Below are 17,319 nucleotides of genomic sequence, written 5' to 3' on the forward strand. Positions count from 1 at the left end.
CTATTCTTTGCATTCCTGGAATTCAATAAGAACTTATTTTGTCCTATTAAGTTTTAAGCACTCAGAGGAAACATAGTAAATACCCATTTACCCAGACCTTTTAGCATGTTCATGGTATTTTACTTGGATTTGCTTCTTCATGTACACACGTACAGTGCAGCAAAGAGCCAAAGAACACAGCAGTTGAAAATCTCTATGAACATATTTGACCCAAGCACTCACCCAATGTAGTAAACCCTTGTCTAATCCTACTGATTTTTCATGTCTGAGACTCTTTTGATGACAGGGAGCTCACATTCTCATAAATAACCTCCTTGATTGGGAGGACACTCTTGTTTAGGAACTTCACTGTAATGACCTGAAATCTACCATTACTCTGTCTACTAGAACAACAAATACATCCACAAATTAATTCAAAAAATTTCCTTCTTTCCATTCCTTATCTTTATGTAAACATCCCAGCCCCTTCAATTATGTCTTTACATGGCATTGTGTCTGGGCACTTTACTATTCTGACAGACTTCTAATTGTGTCAATCTTAAATTGTAGTGACGATTACTGAACATATGACCCTTCATATTGTTTTATCAATAAACATGTCTCCAAGAGTTTCATCCAAGACGTTTAAAATTGCAGAAAGGAGAGAGCCAGACACAGATCCCTCTGGCTTTCCTCTACCATTCTCCCTTCTGTCTTATGTGAATCTACCCATCAACACTGGTTGTAATGACAAGCAGATAGGATTCTTCCTGGCTGTGTGTCTCTTTGTCCACACTCCCCATTCTATTGTTAAACTCTCCCTAACAACTGTCAAAAGACTCTAGAGATCTACATACACTCAATATGTTCATAGAATTCCCTTATCTACTAAGCTAGTTAACCTATCCAAAAGGTTAATTTGATTATTTTGACATGGCTAAACCTTGCCTTTCATTCATCTCAATCTTCAAATCAAAAATTTAGATATGCCTTCTGCTCTTTCAGTATAGTAGTAGTCGTGGAAAAAAAAAGATAAATGGTTAAGAGAAGTATAAGAAAAATAAAGAACAATAGAGGTAATGCTTAGGGGGTAGATTGAGTTTTCCAAATGCTGAAAGAAAAGAGGATTTAGCTTATTTTTTGGAGGATTTGTCAAGTGACGAGACTGGAGCATTCTAACCAAAAAGTCCAGCAGGTAGAGAGGTAGTTACAGACAACACATGCTGAAGAGAAGACACTTTTTAGTCTTAGCTGCATTTTCAAATCCTTAAAAATATGATATCTAGAAAATCAAAATAAAATTACATAATACTCTCAACTGGGCTCTGCAGACATGCTATGCATCTAGTACTTGGAGAAGCTAAAATAAACCAAAGTTCCTTACTTAACACTCCAGGGAGTAGTTTACTTTCAATGGTTTTTCATTCAAATGGGAAAAGTGTTTAAATATTTCTGTTCCTCAGAATGTTGTAATTAATATGCAGAAGGAAGTCTATAATCTCCTAATAAGGAACATTTAGAACCGACAAAAACATTATTATTCAACACCTTCTGAGCACTTACTGTGAACTAACTCTGATCCGACAAAGTACTAAAAAATCAATACAAAATAGTTCCTCCATTTATATGAATTCTTTAGAAATATGTAGGAAAAATATACATAGATTGGATATGTGGGTGTATATTTGTGTATGCGTACTTTGTAACATAATTATGTGACCCTTTGAGGTTAGCTTTCCTATAATTAGATTTGCCCCTTTACTACCATATCCCAGCATTAGCAAAGACACATAATTATATCATACAATACACATACACACATATCCAATCTAATATATATCAACTATATTACAAACATATATATGTATATATTCATAATATACACATACATATAACTTTTGTATGTGCATATGTTTATGTAATATATGTACATAACTCATTGGTTATATAGTTTCTATATTCTACTCAAAAATACTGAAACTATGTCACTAAATTTTAGTATTTTATATGATTTTTGATATTTTTTCATGGCTTATAAGGAATCACGTATCTAACGACTTTACCTACTAATGAAAATGCTCACCAGAATAGCACCTAGATACAAGACAATTGATAGTATTTAATCCACTTGATGGAAATGAATGAGTTAAAGAGATAAACTCTTATTCAAAGCCAGGAGAATTATGAGTATCTGAAATTTCCAGAGTTCTTGTGATTCATATTTAAATGTAAGTCCCAAAAGCTAGCCCTAGTATAAAACAGTTTCTGGCAAGAGACTGACTTTTTTCCAATGAATAATTTAAAATGGAACTTTTTCCATGTGAACTGTCTTATATCTTGGCAGTAGGCATAGTATTTCAATAATTTATACAATTTTGAATATAATATAGTTAATGCCATAAAAGCAATTTCTTTAATATTGAATTATAAGAGAATGCACTTAGGCCACTGTGACTAATGATCTAGGGGCCAGCAACATAGCAAATTACCTTTTAACTCAATTTTAGGGAGAATCTGTGCATGTAGCCATAGGACTACACTGAGATCTCTTGGCATATAGTTGCACAATAACATTTGGTTGTTAGATTTACAAAGTATAAATAAAGTATTCTCTTTGAGAAAGCAGATAAAAAAACATGATGATTTTAAAATGTAGAATTTGAGGGGGAAACAGAATATTAATATGAGTCATAGTTCTATTATTTAAATTTCTGAATGAGATCTGTTCTCAGAATACTTCCTAAGGCAGAACTCTAATCACTCTGGAGATGTCATCATGGTTATTCCATGACAGGTGAGCAACTTACACATTAGTGTGATAATGCACAGCTTTTGTGAGAAGCCTAGCAATATAATATGAAAATGGGTCTTTCAAGGCAAATGAATAGGCTAGGGCTTGCCAGGATATAAGGCAGAGATGGCAAGTTGTGTTTCCATGACTGTATCCAGATCACAGAAGGCTTGCAGTGGTTGGTGAGGATTTTGTACACACATAAACCTTTCATAGTTCCTATAGATATCTACATTATGACAATTTTCCAACATGGGATGATTATCTTCAGTCAGCTGAAAAATTTTTTGAATTTGCAAAATGGTGCCATTTGAGTTGGTGCTAGGGTAAATCCACAATTATTTTGGTGAATTTGTTCAAAAAAATAGAATATTTCATATCTAAAAATCTGTCAAACCTGGACTTCCATTTCTAAATGGAAATATCAGTGGTAGCTGCCTTTCGATTGCTGTTCTCCAGTGTATATGCACACATTTGTTTTTGACCTACCAAAAGGCAGTTTTAAGATGTGTCAACCTAGTAGGTGTTTTGGGTTTTTTCTTCCTCATTCTTCATATGTTTTCCACATTCTTTTCAATAAGTGTGTACTTCATAATTAGGAAAATACATATCATGTCCAAACAAAAAAGAAACCAGAGTACTTCAGAAAAATCATTATTTTTCTTATTTCTCTGAAATGACACATCTTCTCTGCAAATGTGGAAAACAGCATAGCAAGCTTTAGATATAAAAATCTGCTAAAATACAGTTATGGAAACCTGAGCTTTACAAGGAGAACTCATATTGAATCAGAACCAGCTTAACCTCACGAAATCCGGAGCCAGGTGCTACAATATAATTCTATGAGTCCAAGGGTAGACATTTGGACTCTCTTGTGTTTCAAAAAATGCCAAAGCAAGCTTTTAGCTATGGGAAATGTTTGCAAAGAAAGCAGCTGAGTTCTAGCATGACACAGTTGGGCTGTTTCCTCTGGTTTATGTGAAGAATAGTTCACTGCCAAAGATGAGGCAAGAAAAGTTCACCCGGGCCATTTTAGAGGGCATTTGCTGGCATGTTTTCAAACAGAACAGTGTATCTGGTCACTGGGTTTATGGGAATAGTGACTATACTGGAAGGAGGTACCTGCTTTCCTTAAGATAAATTCCTGGAAGGGAAATCATTGGCTTATTGGGTTGGATTTTTTTTTTTTTTTTTTTTAAGTTCTTAATATATACTGCCAAATTGTTTCCAGGAAAAAGATCATTATTAATTCTTAATAAAATGTTATCATCACTAAGGTTTTAAAGGTATAGAGTTGGTTTCTTAAGAAATTTGCCTCCCTAGGTATAGATACCTACATTTGTGTGCTCTAAGGTATTTCAGTTGTGTATTCTTCCTATGTATTTTGTAACTATTTTCTATGGGGAGAAGGGTGAGTTACGAAGGCATTGTAGCTTCCCTGTGATATACAACACTGCTCAAAGTGTGCTCTAGCCTTCCTGCTGCTGTTGCCTGAGGGGGTAGCTGCTATTATGGTCCTGATTTTAAGCAGTATTTTATCTTTGAACCATCCAAGTAAAGTGAATCTGAAGCTAGCCTGAGGTACAGCACAGATTTGAACTCTGATACCTAACACTCACATGTAGAGGCTAGCTCTTTATCCTCTAGAGAAGAGGAAGCAAAAAAAAAAAAAAAAAAAAAAAAAAAAACCTTTGCAGTACAAAATATTGAAATTCTTATATAACAATGTTGTATTTCTGATTTAATGATGTTTATTCAGCAGATGAGAAACTTGCCTTCAACCAAAAATTTTTAAGTCATTAAATAAATACTAAACTACCAAATCTTAGTAGCTTTTCTAAATCAGTAGCCTTTTAAATTTTTTATCACATTTAGTTCTCATATATATTAAGCCTTCTTAATATAACATATATACTTATATTGTATGTGCATACATATGTACACATATATATCATATTTATTTGCAATATATACATGGAGAGAGAGAGAACCACTGTAAATCTACCTAGCAAACACCTAGGCCTTTCTTTAATAAGAAAATCTCTTTTGAAATTTAAGGATTATTGTTTTCTTTCATCCCACTTGATATAGTCCAAGTATTAGGTAGTCAAGCAAAGATGGACAGAAAGGAAAAAGAGAAGGAAGCCATTTCCACTTTGATTTTTTTCATAACTCCATATCCTGTGGGGTTTATCACTCTCAAATGCTTACTTTCTTCTCTTCATTGCTGCTTATCTTGATCACTGCTATATGAGTCAGTTCTAGATTTTCCCAAGGGAAAAAACACAGTGTAGAAAAATTGCCTATAGTTCCTTTCTACTGAATGCAAGTTATTAAACCATCATCTCTTCTAGGGATAGTTATTTGAAAGCAAATAACTGCTGTAAAGTTGTGAGAGAGACCTCTTTTAACTAGAATGGAGATTTTAAATAAATAGGAGGGGGAGGTTTACCGTGAGGTCTTTCTGTTGTCCTGTAAATCAGTTACATTCCAAACCTTTTGGTCAAGGATCTCCTGAGTCATGCCCTCCCACCCAAGGATTCTTAAAAACAAAAACCAAAAAAAACTCATTACTTTATCCTGAGGATTCTTCAGGTATAGGAAATTACTGTTTTTAACCATCAAATTCCACTCAAATGTCATCTGTTTTGTAATTCCTTATTTAGGATGCTGACCAATTCTGACCCCAAGGGCAGAGTTACATTTACTATTCTCTGTTCCCAAAACACTTTTCAGTACAGAATCCATTTTGTAGGATTTATGATTCCACGTTATAATGAATAGTGGTAAGTCTTTCTAACTCTTTAGACATGGGCTCTTTAAGATTAGTCTCCCTAAATCAAATTGGTGCTCAATGTTTGTTGGATGGGTGGATAGATGGATAGATGGATGGATGGATGAAAATAGGTCACTTGCCTGCTCTGCCATTTTATATAGCTTGATCCCTTGAATGACATGGTAGATTGAGAAAAATGTATACATAGGTTTTCTAAAAAAGGAAAGCACTAAATTAAGCTACATGATTCAAAGTTTAAAATGAAGTCTGAAAGACACTTTTTCTCCCCCAAACATATTATTTGACCCCCAGAAGTAGTTCTGGCATATTCTATCAGTAGGTAACTCACAAATATGGTAAGTTTGCACTTAAAAGCCACACTTAGCAGTTTTTTTTCTCCTGTCACTATCTGAGTGATGGGATGAGGGGAGAAGCCAGAGAAATCTCTGCAATGTTATAAACTATAAAAAGTCAGTTTATAGTCTATGAGCTGGAGAAAACAATGTTGCTAGTTAGACACAGGCCAGGAAGCCATCAAGCACCCACAAGCAAGCCAATTTAGGGGGAAAAAAAAATCATAAAACAATTTCTTCTCTCAGTTTGAGAACAGCACCTTTTCCAGGAGGTTTGTTATGTTAACGTAAATCCGCTTTCACTTTCTGGGGGCTGGCCAAGACTGAAAAGGGGAGTGCCAGCCTAGGGAAAGGAAGACTGTTCTTTTGATATTGCCAGCCATTACCAGATATGGGAGTGCAGAAAAAGCCAAGTCTCTGAAGATTTATAGTTTTGTCTAGCTTGTTGACTCAAGCAGTTTGGAAAATCTTCAGAGATATAGTTTATTCGAACTAAGCCAGACTCCAAGTCTATGGAGAGGGGGAAAAAAAAGCAGAAATAATATGTACACACGCTTAGAGTCAAACACTTTTGACCCTAAATTTACATAGCTTCTCAAGAAAAAAAAAAAAATACTCAATCCAACATACACCATCTTGCCCAAGATGTGATAGCCCATTCTGTTAAAAATACATTTATGATTATTGTCCTATTATTTCTGTGGGTTTGCATGGCAAAAACTATAGTAGGCAATGCACTAAGGAAATATCATCCTTTTAAATAAGTTCAAAGAATATTGAATCCCTAGTCTTGTGGAATCCTTGAAAAAAGTCGTGTAGGACCCTTGGCCTCATAATTACAGTTTCACTATATTCTCAAAATTTCTATTTTATCATCCTTGCAGTGGTATGAAATCTATGGGAGATCATCATTATGAAGCCAAAGAAATATTATCTTAGCACATAAAAAAACAATAAAACAACTATTATTGAATATTCCATATGTGTCAGGCTCTTTTCTAGGTGCTTGTAATAAGTCGTTGAATAAAGTAAACAAGGTTCCTACCCAAGGCCTTTTCTTATGTTTTATAAAGATAAGATAGGCAATAAACAGGTAAGGGAATAAATACCAATGACAGTGACAGATTGCAAAGAATACTAAAAGGAAGAGACTGCCAGAGGAGGGTGTGTGAGAAGGGACAGTGTTGTGGGTGCAAATGCTTATTTCCACAGGACGTATACCCAGAGAACTCTGTCTTGCTTTACGATGGTCAAAGTCATCAGGGACATAACACTTTGAGATGAAATTTAACCTTTTAACGTTCCATCAGCACTTCACATTTCAGTTTTTCTTTGTGGTAAATTTTTGAGGTGGCAAAAGTCACAATGGGAGAGGTGAGTCAAGCAGGACATCAAAGAGATGGAGTCACTAGTGTTTTTATTTCTTGTTTGACATAGTGAACATGTTTGGGAGACAGGACTAGAGATTGTGTCCATAATTCAATTAGATGTATTAACGCCTTTAAAGGTTTTTTTAGTAATGAGCCTATAGCCTAGATACTGAATGGGAAGACTGTACCCTTGCTTATAAAACACTGATGTGATTTTTACACCCTAAGGAAGCAGGTAATTTTTTGTACCCAGAATATTGTGCTTATGATAATTATTCAACTGATGTTTTTTCAATAATCTATGAGTGTTCGTGGGCCGAATTAAATATATACTCCATCTACCTTTTAGCCCTGGCAACCTAAAGAAGCCCCCTGAATGGATTTGTATGTACTGTGGCCTTTCACAGACTCTAACAACTTAAGAATTTGATGGGGCATTTAATAGATTCTAGTGAACCAAGGCAACTTTCCAGATCAAACAGTCCATGTATTGTATTTATTTACAGTGAAGATAGCCATCAAATACATCCTCTAAGGATTTTCAGTGTTGTATGTGACCCAACTTCACTTCTCATGCAATTTCGTATGTGTGTGGACTCAGAAATTTTATCTATTATTTCTGAAAACCATCTGCACAGACTTTAAAAAAAAATTTCCATTTGGCCTCCATTGTGCACCAGAGCAGGGCCGGAGCATGAGGACACTGCCAAGGCCCTCAGCTCTGACTGCTTCAGACCAGCATCTTGTCACCGTCCCTGCATGGACTTTTAATATAAAATAAAACAATGTGCTCATATTCCTGTGTTGTACAAATTTGTCACACTTATGTCAACATCTCAAATTTTTAATGGTTCTGTTCTGAGACTATGAGATGAATTGTTGGAAGGAATTTAAGTTACTAACCTGTGAAGACTGCTCTTTAAATAAACAAAAAAACTTATTTTATTTATATATTTCAGAAATTATGTATACAGTTAAAAAAAAAAAAGGCAACCATGAAGACAGTCACAAACTCAATTGCACATCTAGTGCAAACGGTAGGGGATTATCTCAAATAGCTAGCTGTATGAAGATCATTAGCATTTGGTTAGATTATGTATTCTAAGATTTTCCTTACTGAAAATGTGGTATACCTTGTCTGAGGACACCACGATAGATGGCTCAAAAGGGAGAAGGCAGTTGAATCAGGTTGCGTACTTTCTTGTAAAAGTGAAACCAGCAAGAGATTTGAATTTCCTTTAGGTAATCTAAATCTATAAATACATTTAAATATGCATCATCCCCTCACCATGATGTCACCCAAGAGGAGCTGAGGACAAGATGCTAAAGAGGAGTTGAATTTGAGTCCTCTGGATAATTAAAGGCATAGTAGGTTACTCATTTGAAGGCCCAAGAGTGATTCCTTTAAATGTATATGGGAATTTAAAAAAAAAATTCACTCCCAACCCTGTTGGTTAGAAAGTTCCCAGTGTTCATCAGTCTCTCTAACTAGCGATGAGCAAGAATTAATTATGAACACAGGTGTAAAGTTGTATGTATCCTCAATTTGGGTCCTGTTAGGAAAGAGATATTCTGTGATTTAGTATGAAATCTAGAACTTTTACCTTTCATTTTTTTTTATGCTGTCATAATGATGATAATGTTATAATAATTATTTCCTGTGAATTAAACAACTATACATTTAGATGAATAACATATCCCTTTCTTAATCTGTTCTAGGTCATAAGTACTTGAATAATGTACAAAGCAGTCCAAAATCATCATTAAAATGTATAGTTATTTAATGACTTAAAAGTTGTTGAATTGATTGAACACATTTACTTCCTTTTAAACAATTTATTTTTAAGTCAAATTAATCAATAAAGAGATTGAAGGAGTTTGAAATGTGGTATATAGAAAAGGAACAGACATCTAGAATAGTAAGTTATTTTAACTCCTCATTTTATTGTTTTTCTATGCAAGCACATAGAATATTGGTCATACTATAAGATGCACTGCCTTGTCATTCAGAAAATTCAGTAGAGTTCTTCCCACCTGTGTGCATGCATCATTTATACACAAACTGTAATCCAGAACCAGATGGTCTTAAGATGCCTAAGACATTACCATTCTTCCCTGCTCCTGCCACCCAGGGTAGAAGCATCACTTTTCTCTTCCTTTATATCTTAGCTTAATGTTCCCCACAATCATCCCAAACACCTTCATACCACATCTTATTCTAAAGGCAGAACTAACAATATCTCCATTTGTGTTGTCTTACATTGAGATTATTAATAGTTCTCTGTTATAAATAGCACTATAGTGGGTAACTTGCTGCATAAACTATCCTTCGTGGTTTGCTTTAAAAGAAATGAATGCAAAGTTAATCCCTGATGATTTGAGGGCATACTTCAATGTTGTAAGTTTATTTTTATCAGACATCTGTTACTCGGGTAAAATAGGGAAGGAAATGTGAAAATATTTGTGTTCTCTTAGTTTCTTACCTATTTGCCTCCCTCTTTCAATTTTAAGTTCCTCGAGGTCAAGGATTATGCTTTGAAATGTTTGCATTTCCTGTGAGTTCAGAATTATTCCCTCCATGAATATTCAGTAAAAGTTTTATCTTGAACTGAATATGCAATGACTGGATATTTAGCAAAGCAATGCCTGCTGTTGCCTCCACAAGCTACAGTGCATGTGAAGGATTTCATTGGCCCTCTCTACATACACACAACATCTGCTGCCAACAGGTGATGCATTCTGGGGAGAAGAGCCTTGCCAGAGGGATTTTCCCTTTCTGACATTCTCTTTCCAGATGTTTCTTTCCTGTAGCATATCTTGAATTATGGGGTGCCAGCAGGTGATTGCAATGACTGAGATGACATGTCACACCTGGAATTCAACAGTCTTCCCCTACCATAGACGTTCCCATGGTTAAATGTCAAATCTAGATTTATTGCTAAGGGACTTGGCTGTTTGTCTGCAAAATCAAATATTGTGCTTGATATTAGTTTATCACTCATGATTACCACTTTAAATATAAGTAAATGTGTAAAGATGAAACCATTTTAAGATCAGATAAAATTGGCAAAGTAATTTAATTTAGAGGCTAGAATGTATGGTCCTATGGCACCCCGTAATTTATGTTACATATATGCAACTCTGTCCCAAGTTTGACATATATTAATAAACTAGGCAGACTACAATGATCTTTATGATCTTTATTTACTATCTTCTCTGTAAAGAAGGAAACTATTAAATAACTTTTTATTTAGTAGTAGATATTGGTATTTGTATATATGTATGTGTGTGTGCGTACATACATATATGTGCATACATAAGTACACGTAGATTTCATGGTTAACTGTATCACACTGATACTTATATCTACATATACAAGGGATATTTTTAGTTTAATGTTGGAGAGTTAATAAAAATAAACCTACAACTCACCAGTAAGTCATGTGTATTTTTCTCTACTTTCTTCCTAGGGTATTTTAATGTCTTTATTTCTGTTCTGTTTCAGTTAAGCTAAAAAGAGTCTTCTGTTTGGAATGATTTTTATTTGTTTCTATTATTTGCCTGAGAAGAGCTCACTGAAGAGTTTAATGATAATATGTTTTAAATGTCAATTAAAGTATGTCATTTAAAAACAGTTACAATAGTATATCACTTACAAATAAGCCTTTTCCTCAGTCATGTCAACAGTTATGTATAATCGAATAGTTTATATTTGTAATCAAATCATCCCAGATTTCTTATAGCAGAGTTTTGCTTCCATTAAGAAATCAAAGATGATATTCATAGTATGGATGGTTAATTTATCCTTATGATAGATTTCAGTTACTGTTTTTTTTTTTTAAATAACTGTGAAAACATATCTCTTGCATAAAGAAACCCTAGGAATGAAGCAATGAGAATTTCACTAAAAAAGCATGTTTTTCTAGGATTATCAATGTGTCTAATTGCCACTTATTTAGCTTTGACCTGTAACTTCAACATACTATAATTTTTACATTGTAAACCAAAACTTATGGCACAGGTGAGTCACATATACTACCAAAATCATGAAGTTTTAAGAGCAATTTTAAGGCAAACGAAAAAAGCAGTACTGAAATTAAATTCAAACACCAAATATGTGTTTTAAGGCATTGAATAATAATAGCTAGCAATGATGCCAGGAACTTCTCTAAGCCTTTTAATGTATGTTGACATATTTAATCCTCATAGCAGAAAAAAAATGGGGTTTGTACTATTAGTAACTCCAGCTTTCCCTGAGGCTGAGATAACACAGCCTAACTCATAGAGGAGGCAGGATTCATACCCATATTCTATAAGGATTAAATGATACCATTTGGTATTTGAGCGAATACGGGCATTTTCACCATGGAAGTTAATTTAGGTATTTTACTATCCAATATTCTCAAAGTTCATTCCATGATCACTAGTTTCATCAAACGCTCTGTGATAGAAGCTTCCATAGTCTAATACATCAAAAGAAAAGTGCGTCATGATATTTCCCCTTTCACTCTTGGAGATTTAAAGGGCAAAAAGTCATAGCAAAGGATCTAGGAAATCTCAAAGTAAAGAGATCTGTTTCAACCAGTAGTTTCCATCCATCACTGACAAGAAAACTTACGTTGAACACATCTTTCACAGCCCTTAAAATTTGTGTACTTTAGAACATAAATGCTCAGAAAGCCCAGCCCTACTATTTGGCAGATTAGAAAATTGAGGCCCAAATTGCCTTTGTGACCCTGAAATCTTACATCCCAATTTTGTACGTTTTATTTCACTTAGCTCTTAAATCGGCATACAGTGTAACCGTGCTGCTATTTTAAGTTTCTTCCAGATTTCCCTCTTTCTTTTATTACTTTAACAGGAAAATCATCATTAGAGTGAAGATACATGGAGGGGATGGCTATACTCTAGTTTACTTAATACAGAGTATTCATAATAAAATTTAATTTAAGCAATATTCAAACTTTTTTGTTATTAAATATTTAAATCATCCTGAAATGTGTCATATCTGAATATTAGATAAAATTAAAACCAATCAAAAAACAAAAAAACTCCAAGAATCCTGAGGACCTGGAGAACCTACCTATCTTTTAGGTGATGATCATGGGCCATAAGTGCATTTCACCACCATAGTTTTACTGCATGCTGTCATGGAGTTAATCATATGTAGTTCAACAGACTTTTATATATTTTTTTTCTGACACTGCATGTTTTGCCATTTCAGTTCCTCCGAAGATATATGACATCTCAAGTGATATGACCATCAATGAAGGAACCAATGTCACCCTTACTTGTTTGGCCACTGGGAAACCAGAGCCTTCCATTTCTTGGCGACACATCTCCCCATCAGGTAAAGCAGAACTATATCACTGTTGTTCGTGCTGTTCAATATCCTCCCGTAACTTCCCTTTGGAACTTAAGTCAATTAATTTTTTAATCTTTTCTGAGGTAGGCAGGGTGTGCCTTTTTATACTTATTTGTTATACCTAAATGCATGTAGTTCACAAAAGTTAAATGAACATTTTCTCTCAGAGCCCAGGGTAGAACTTAGGTCTCTTGATTCCTAGCCAAGGTTATTTTCACTTTGTATACTGGATAATCACAAATCAATAGACAAAAGGCTCAAATGGAAACATCACAAGAGAAATATCTTCATTTAAATGTGTAAAGCTTTTATTCAATCGGCATTCACATGTTAATAGGCCAGCATGAACTGCTAAGGTAATCAGGGGAGAATGAAATTATACAAATTATGAGGTTGCTGGGTCTAATTTCAAACTGCAGTTCAGAATCAAGGATTTGGCAGTTAGAATTAGATTTTAACTGATGACGGATCTAAGAACCCAAGAGTTTAAGTAACTTACACAAGATCACATAGCTAGGTGAAATGAAGGGATGTAACATGCTCATCTGGCATCTGGTGCTTCGGATACAGGGCTCATCCTCCTAAAGAAATTACCAGTTGTAGGAAATTTGGAATAATCATCATCAAAACAGGTCTGTTTTCACAGTCGCAACTCTAACCGAATCATCAATTTGTGAAAATTTAAATGTTTGAACTTTTAAATGTACCATGGAAATAAAAATGGTACTTTTAATGAACAGAACCCCACCGCATTTTGTATAAACGAATAAATGATTTTTATTTGTTTCACATTTTTGGTACAAATAACTCGAACTAGGCTTGTATGAGGAAATCACTTTTAAAGAAATCATAAAGAAATCATAGAGGTACATTTTATGTAGGCACAGAACGAGTACAATTAGAACATCCATTTCATCTGCTAATGCTTTCTTTAATATCACTTATCCTTAAGTGTCTTTCAGTTTCCTCATTTATGCAGTAGGTCTAATGAGACTTACTCATATTATACACTTAGTATTACTATTAATGTGAGAAAAATCAATATAACAGCAATATATACTTATATAATATGCATTATGGCCCCTATAATATTTCTGAATCAGGAGTGTTCTCTTGACTGCCCACATTTCACTCTCTAGAGTGGCTACAGAATCATGAAACTGATATGTGAGCACTGACTTCGTGACTGGACTGTCCCTGGGGTTTAGGTAAGACAAACTCAGGACAAGCAATTAGAATACATGTGCTTCAACTTCAGCTTCCTTATCCATCATCAGTTCAGCAAATCCTAGTGCAAATTTCTTAGCCTCAGTTCCATCAGCTAGTTTCCTACTTTCCAAAAATCGAATAATAAAAATCCCTGGCCATAGTGAGACTGAAAAAAGATAATAAGCATAAATGTGCTTTAAAAAGTCTAAGGTGATATGCAAATGTAAGGCTGATTCTTAATCATTCTTCTAGGGATTTAAATATGATAGTAAAATATAATTTTTGTGAGAATGAAGCACATAATCTCCATTTTCATGTAATTTAAGATTAATATTTTGGATATAATCCTGCTTTGCAGTGCTTTTTATTATGTAGATTCTTTTTTTTAAGTGCTTGGATACACTTTAGTTTAATTAAATACCATGCATGTTGGTTAGTGAAGTTATTAGAATAATGATAGTGGATAACATCATGAAGCTGAAAGAAGACAGATCGGGTTTATAAGTTAAACTGTGCCTAGATTTTTTTTTTCTGATCGTACAGTACAGAGCAAATGAGTAAAATTAGCGTAAATATTAACTGTTATCTAATGAATAGCTATTTATAGCTGATATGTTTATACATGCTTCCAATAATTACAAACTATAAGTTGTTAATGATCTATATTCAAATACTCAGCAATGTGTTTTAACTCGTTGATAATTCTATTACCTTTCTTCAACCTATATATTTGAAAGCAAAATTTTAAACTTCATTCATGTGTCTGTATTTTACCCCCCCAAAAATCAATATTTTACATATTCTTCACTTTTCTTTTTCTCTGTCACAAAAGAAAATGTATTTCAGGTATCAGCATGCGAATAGTGTTTTGTGTTAAAAACAGATACAAATAGACTTCCTGTCGATATTAGAAGTAATGACTAGTTTTTGTACATGTGTGATTCGTTTAGATTTTTTTTTCTATCAGTACCTTTGGTAATTCTTGCTGACTCATTCATGGTCTATTCGGTTTTAAAAATCATTTTAAAAAAAAGGTTGGGAGTTCCCATCATGGCTCAGTGGTAACGAACCGGACTAGGCTCCGTGAAGATACGGGTTGGATCTCTGGCCTTGATTGGTGGGTTAAGGATGTGGCATTGCTGTGAACTGAGGTGTAGGTCTCAGATGTGCTCAGATCCTGCATTGCTGAGGCTGTGGTGTAGGGTGGCAGCTACAGCTCGGATTCGACCCCTAGCCTGGGAATTTAACATATGCAGCTGGTACAGCCATAAAAAGACCAAAAAAAAAAAAAAAAAAAAAAATGATGGTCACAGGAAAGTAGCTCCAAGGAGCTTCCCTAAACTCTGGAAAAGTTAGGTTAACGGTTCAGCCACATCACAGACATCACCTGAACCAAATGGGGTTGCCATTCTACTTGTTCAAACAACTCAGTGTACTTTACCTAAAATATCTTTCCTGATACTTTTCTGGATATATGAGTTTCCTTAGAGTTACTTATACTAATGATTTCTTTCTATATTTCCTATATGTAGAAATTTATTTCAAATTTATATAAAAATGCTACAGAAATAACACAAAGTACCCCTATGTCCTTTATTCAGTTTTATCCATCATTTTTCCCATTTGCTTTACCATTTGCGTGTGTAGAGTATGCAGAAAATTGTTTTATTGAATTATTGCAGAGAACAACTTGCATATATCAGGCCCTTTTCTCCCTAGTTATTTCAGTATGTATTTCCAAAAAAAGGACATTTTCTTGCATAACCACAGTGTAGTTTTTGACTTTTGTACATTTAACATTGGTATTATACTTTTATCCCATTATTATCCATATTCCAGTTTGGTCAACTGATGGATTAGCGTCCTTTAGAGCATTCTTTTTTTTTTTTTTTTTTTTTTTTTTTGTCTTTTTGCTATTTCTTGGGCCGCTCCTGCAGCATATGGAGGTTCCCAGGCTAGGGGTCCAATCAGAGCTGTAGCCACCGGCCTACACCAGGCCACAGCAACGTGGGATCCGAGCCGTGTCTGCAACCTACACCACAGCTCACGGCACCGCAGATCCTTAACCCACTGAGCAAGGCCAGGGACCGAACCCGCAACTTCATAGTTCCTCGTCAGATTCGTTAACCACTGTGGCACGACGGGAACTCCTTTTAGAGCATTCTTTTCCTACAGAATCCAAGTATTATATTTAATTGTATTTACTTTAGTTGTATTTTGTATTTGTAAGTTGTATTTACTTTAGTCCTCTTTAGTCTGAGGACTAATTTCTTAGTCTTCCTTGACATTTTTCAACAACGCATGTAATCCTTTTTAAAAAATAGGGAATTTCTCATTTGGGGTTTGACTCATGTTTCCTCATGATTAGATTCAGTTATGCCCATCTGTGATTAAGTAAGTAAAGCTGTAACTTCTCAGGGAATGATATCCAAAGCTCAGGATATTCATCCATACCTCATTTGTGATGCTAATTTTGTTTTCCCAATCAAGGTGTTGTCTGATTTCTGCATTGTATAGTTCCTTATTTTCTTTATCACGCTATCAATAAGCAGTAGGAAGAGTTTTAACACTTAGCATGCAGATCTCCATTACTTGTCAACTTTTCTCCTGGATTTGGCATATCAGTGCTTCTTCGATGAATCAGTCTTTACTGTGATGATTACAAAATGATGATTTTTCTAGCTTCAACAATCTTTGTTTTTATCAGTTAGTACTTGACTTTCTACTGAAAAAAAAAAAAAAAACTTCACTTTCCCTTATTTGTTATTTAGCTGTTTGGTTAATTATTTATTATAGCAGGTACTCATGGATTCCCAACTTTTTAAACCTATTTATAACGTTACTATGATTATTTTGATGCTTAAATTGTCCCTGATTTGGTTGGCCTGTAGGTGTCATTTCATTCTGACTCCCGTGTCGTTTTGATATGACATCATCTTTTTTTAGCACTTTCCTACTTTCTGGCATAACATGCCAGGCTCCCTCTATGTCTTTCCTGTCCCAGATCTGGAATCGACCATTTTACTTTACTTCAAACAGTTGGCTACCATATGCATAGGAGTTAAGACGATAACATGTTGATTTAAAATACATAACTCTGTTGATCTATCTACCTTATAGTAAATCTACCAGAAACTTATACTTCCTATGATAGTCTATTAACCACAAGAAAAATAATTTCAGTACAGGAGGTAGATCGTATTTTCTTTGGTTTTATCTAAAGGCAATACTGGAACTGGGCCTGGACCTGGTAGGTAAACAAAGGGTACTTATACAATTGATAGTAAAGAAAATTATATCAAAGAAAATATAGGTAATTATTCTATCACTAGAGATTTAGATATATTTGCATATCTTTATTTAAAAGAGATCCTACTGTTTTAATTAATCTGACTGGTTCCTTATCTATTTAGAAAAATTTCACATTCTTTTCAAAATTCTTTCTATAAGATACATGATTTCCTTTTCTACCAATA

General features: G+C 34.4%; 1 protein-coding gene across 2 annotated transcripts in view; it reads left to right on the plus strand.

Moving 5' to 3' along the window:
* Window positions 1-17,319, plus strand: part of NEGR1 (neuronal growth regulator 1) — an 872,018-nt gene that overhangs the window by 472,796 nt on the left and 381,903 nt on the right. For both annotated transcript variants that reach the window (XM_021097756.1, XM_021097757.1), the window contains exon 3: window positions 12,494-12,619. In XM_021097756.1, coding sequence (XP_020953415.1) covers window positions 12,494-12,619 — 126 coding nt within the window. The remainder of the gene's footprint in view (window positions 1-12,493; window positions 12,620-17,319) is intronic.

This window comes from Sus scrofa, chromosome 6 (assembly GCF_000003025.6).
Source record: "Sus scrofa isolate TJ Tabasco breed Duroc chromosome 6, Sscrofa11.1, whole genome shotgun sequence".
NCBI classification, from domain to species: domain Eukaryota; kingdom Metazoa; phylum Chordata; class Mammalia; order Artiodactyla; family Suidae; genus Sus; species Sus scrofa.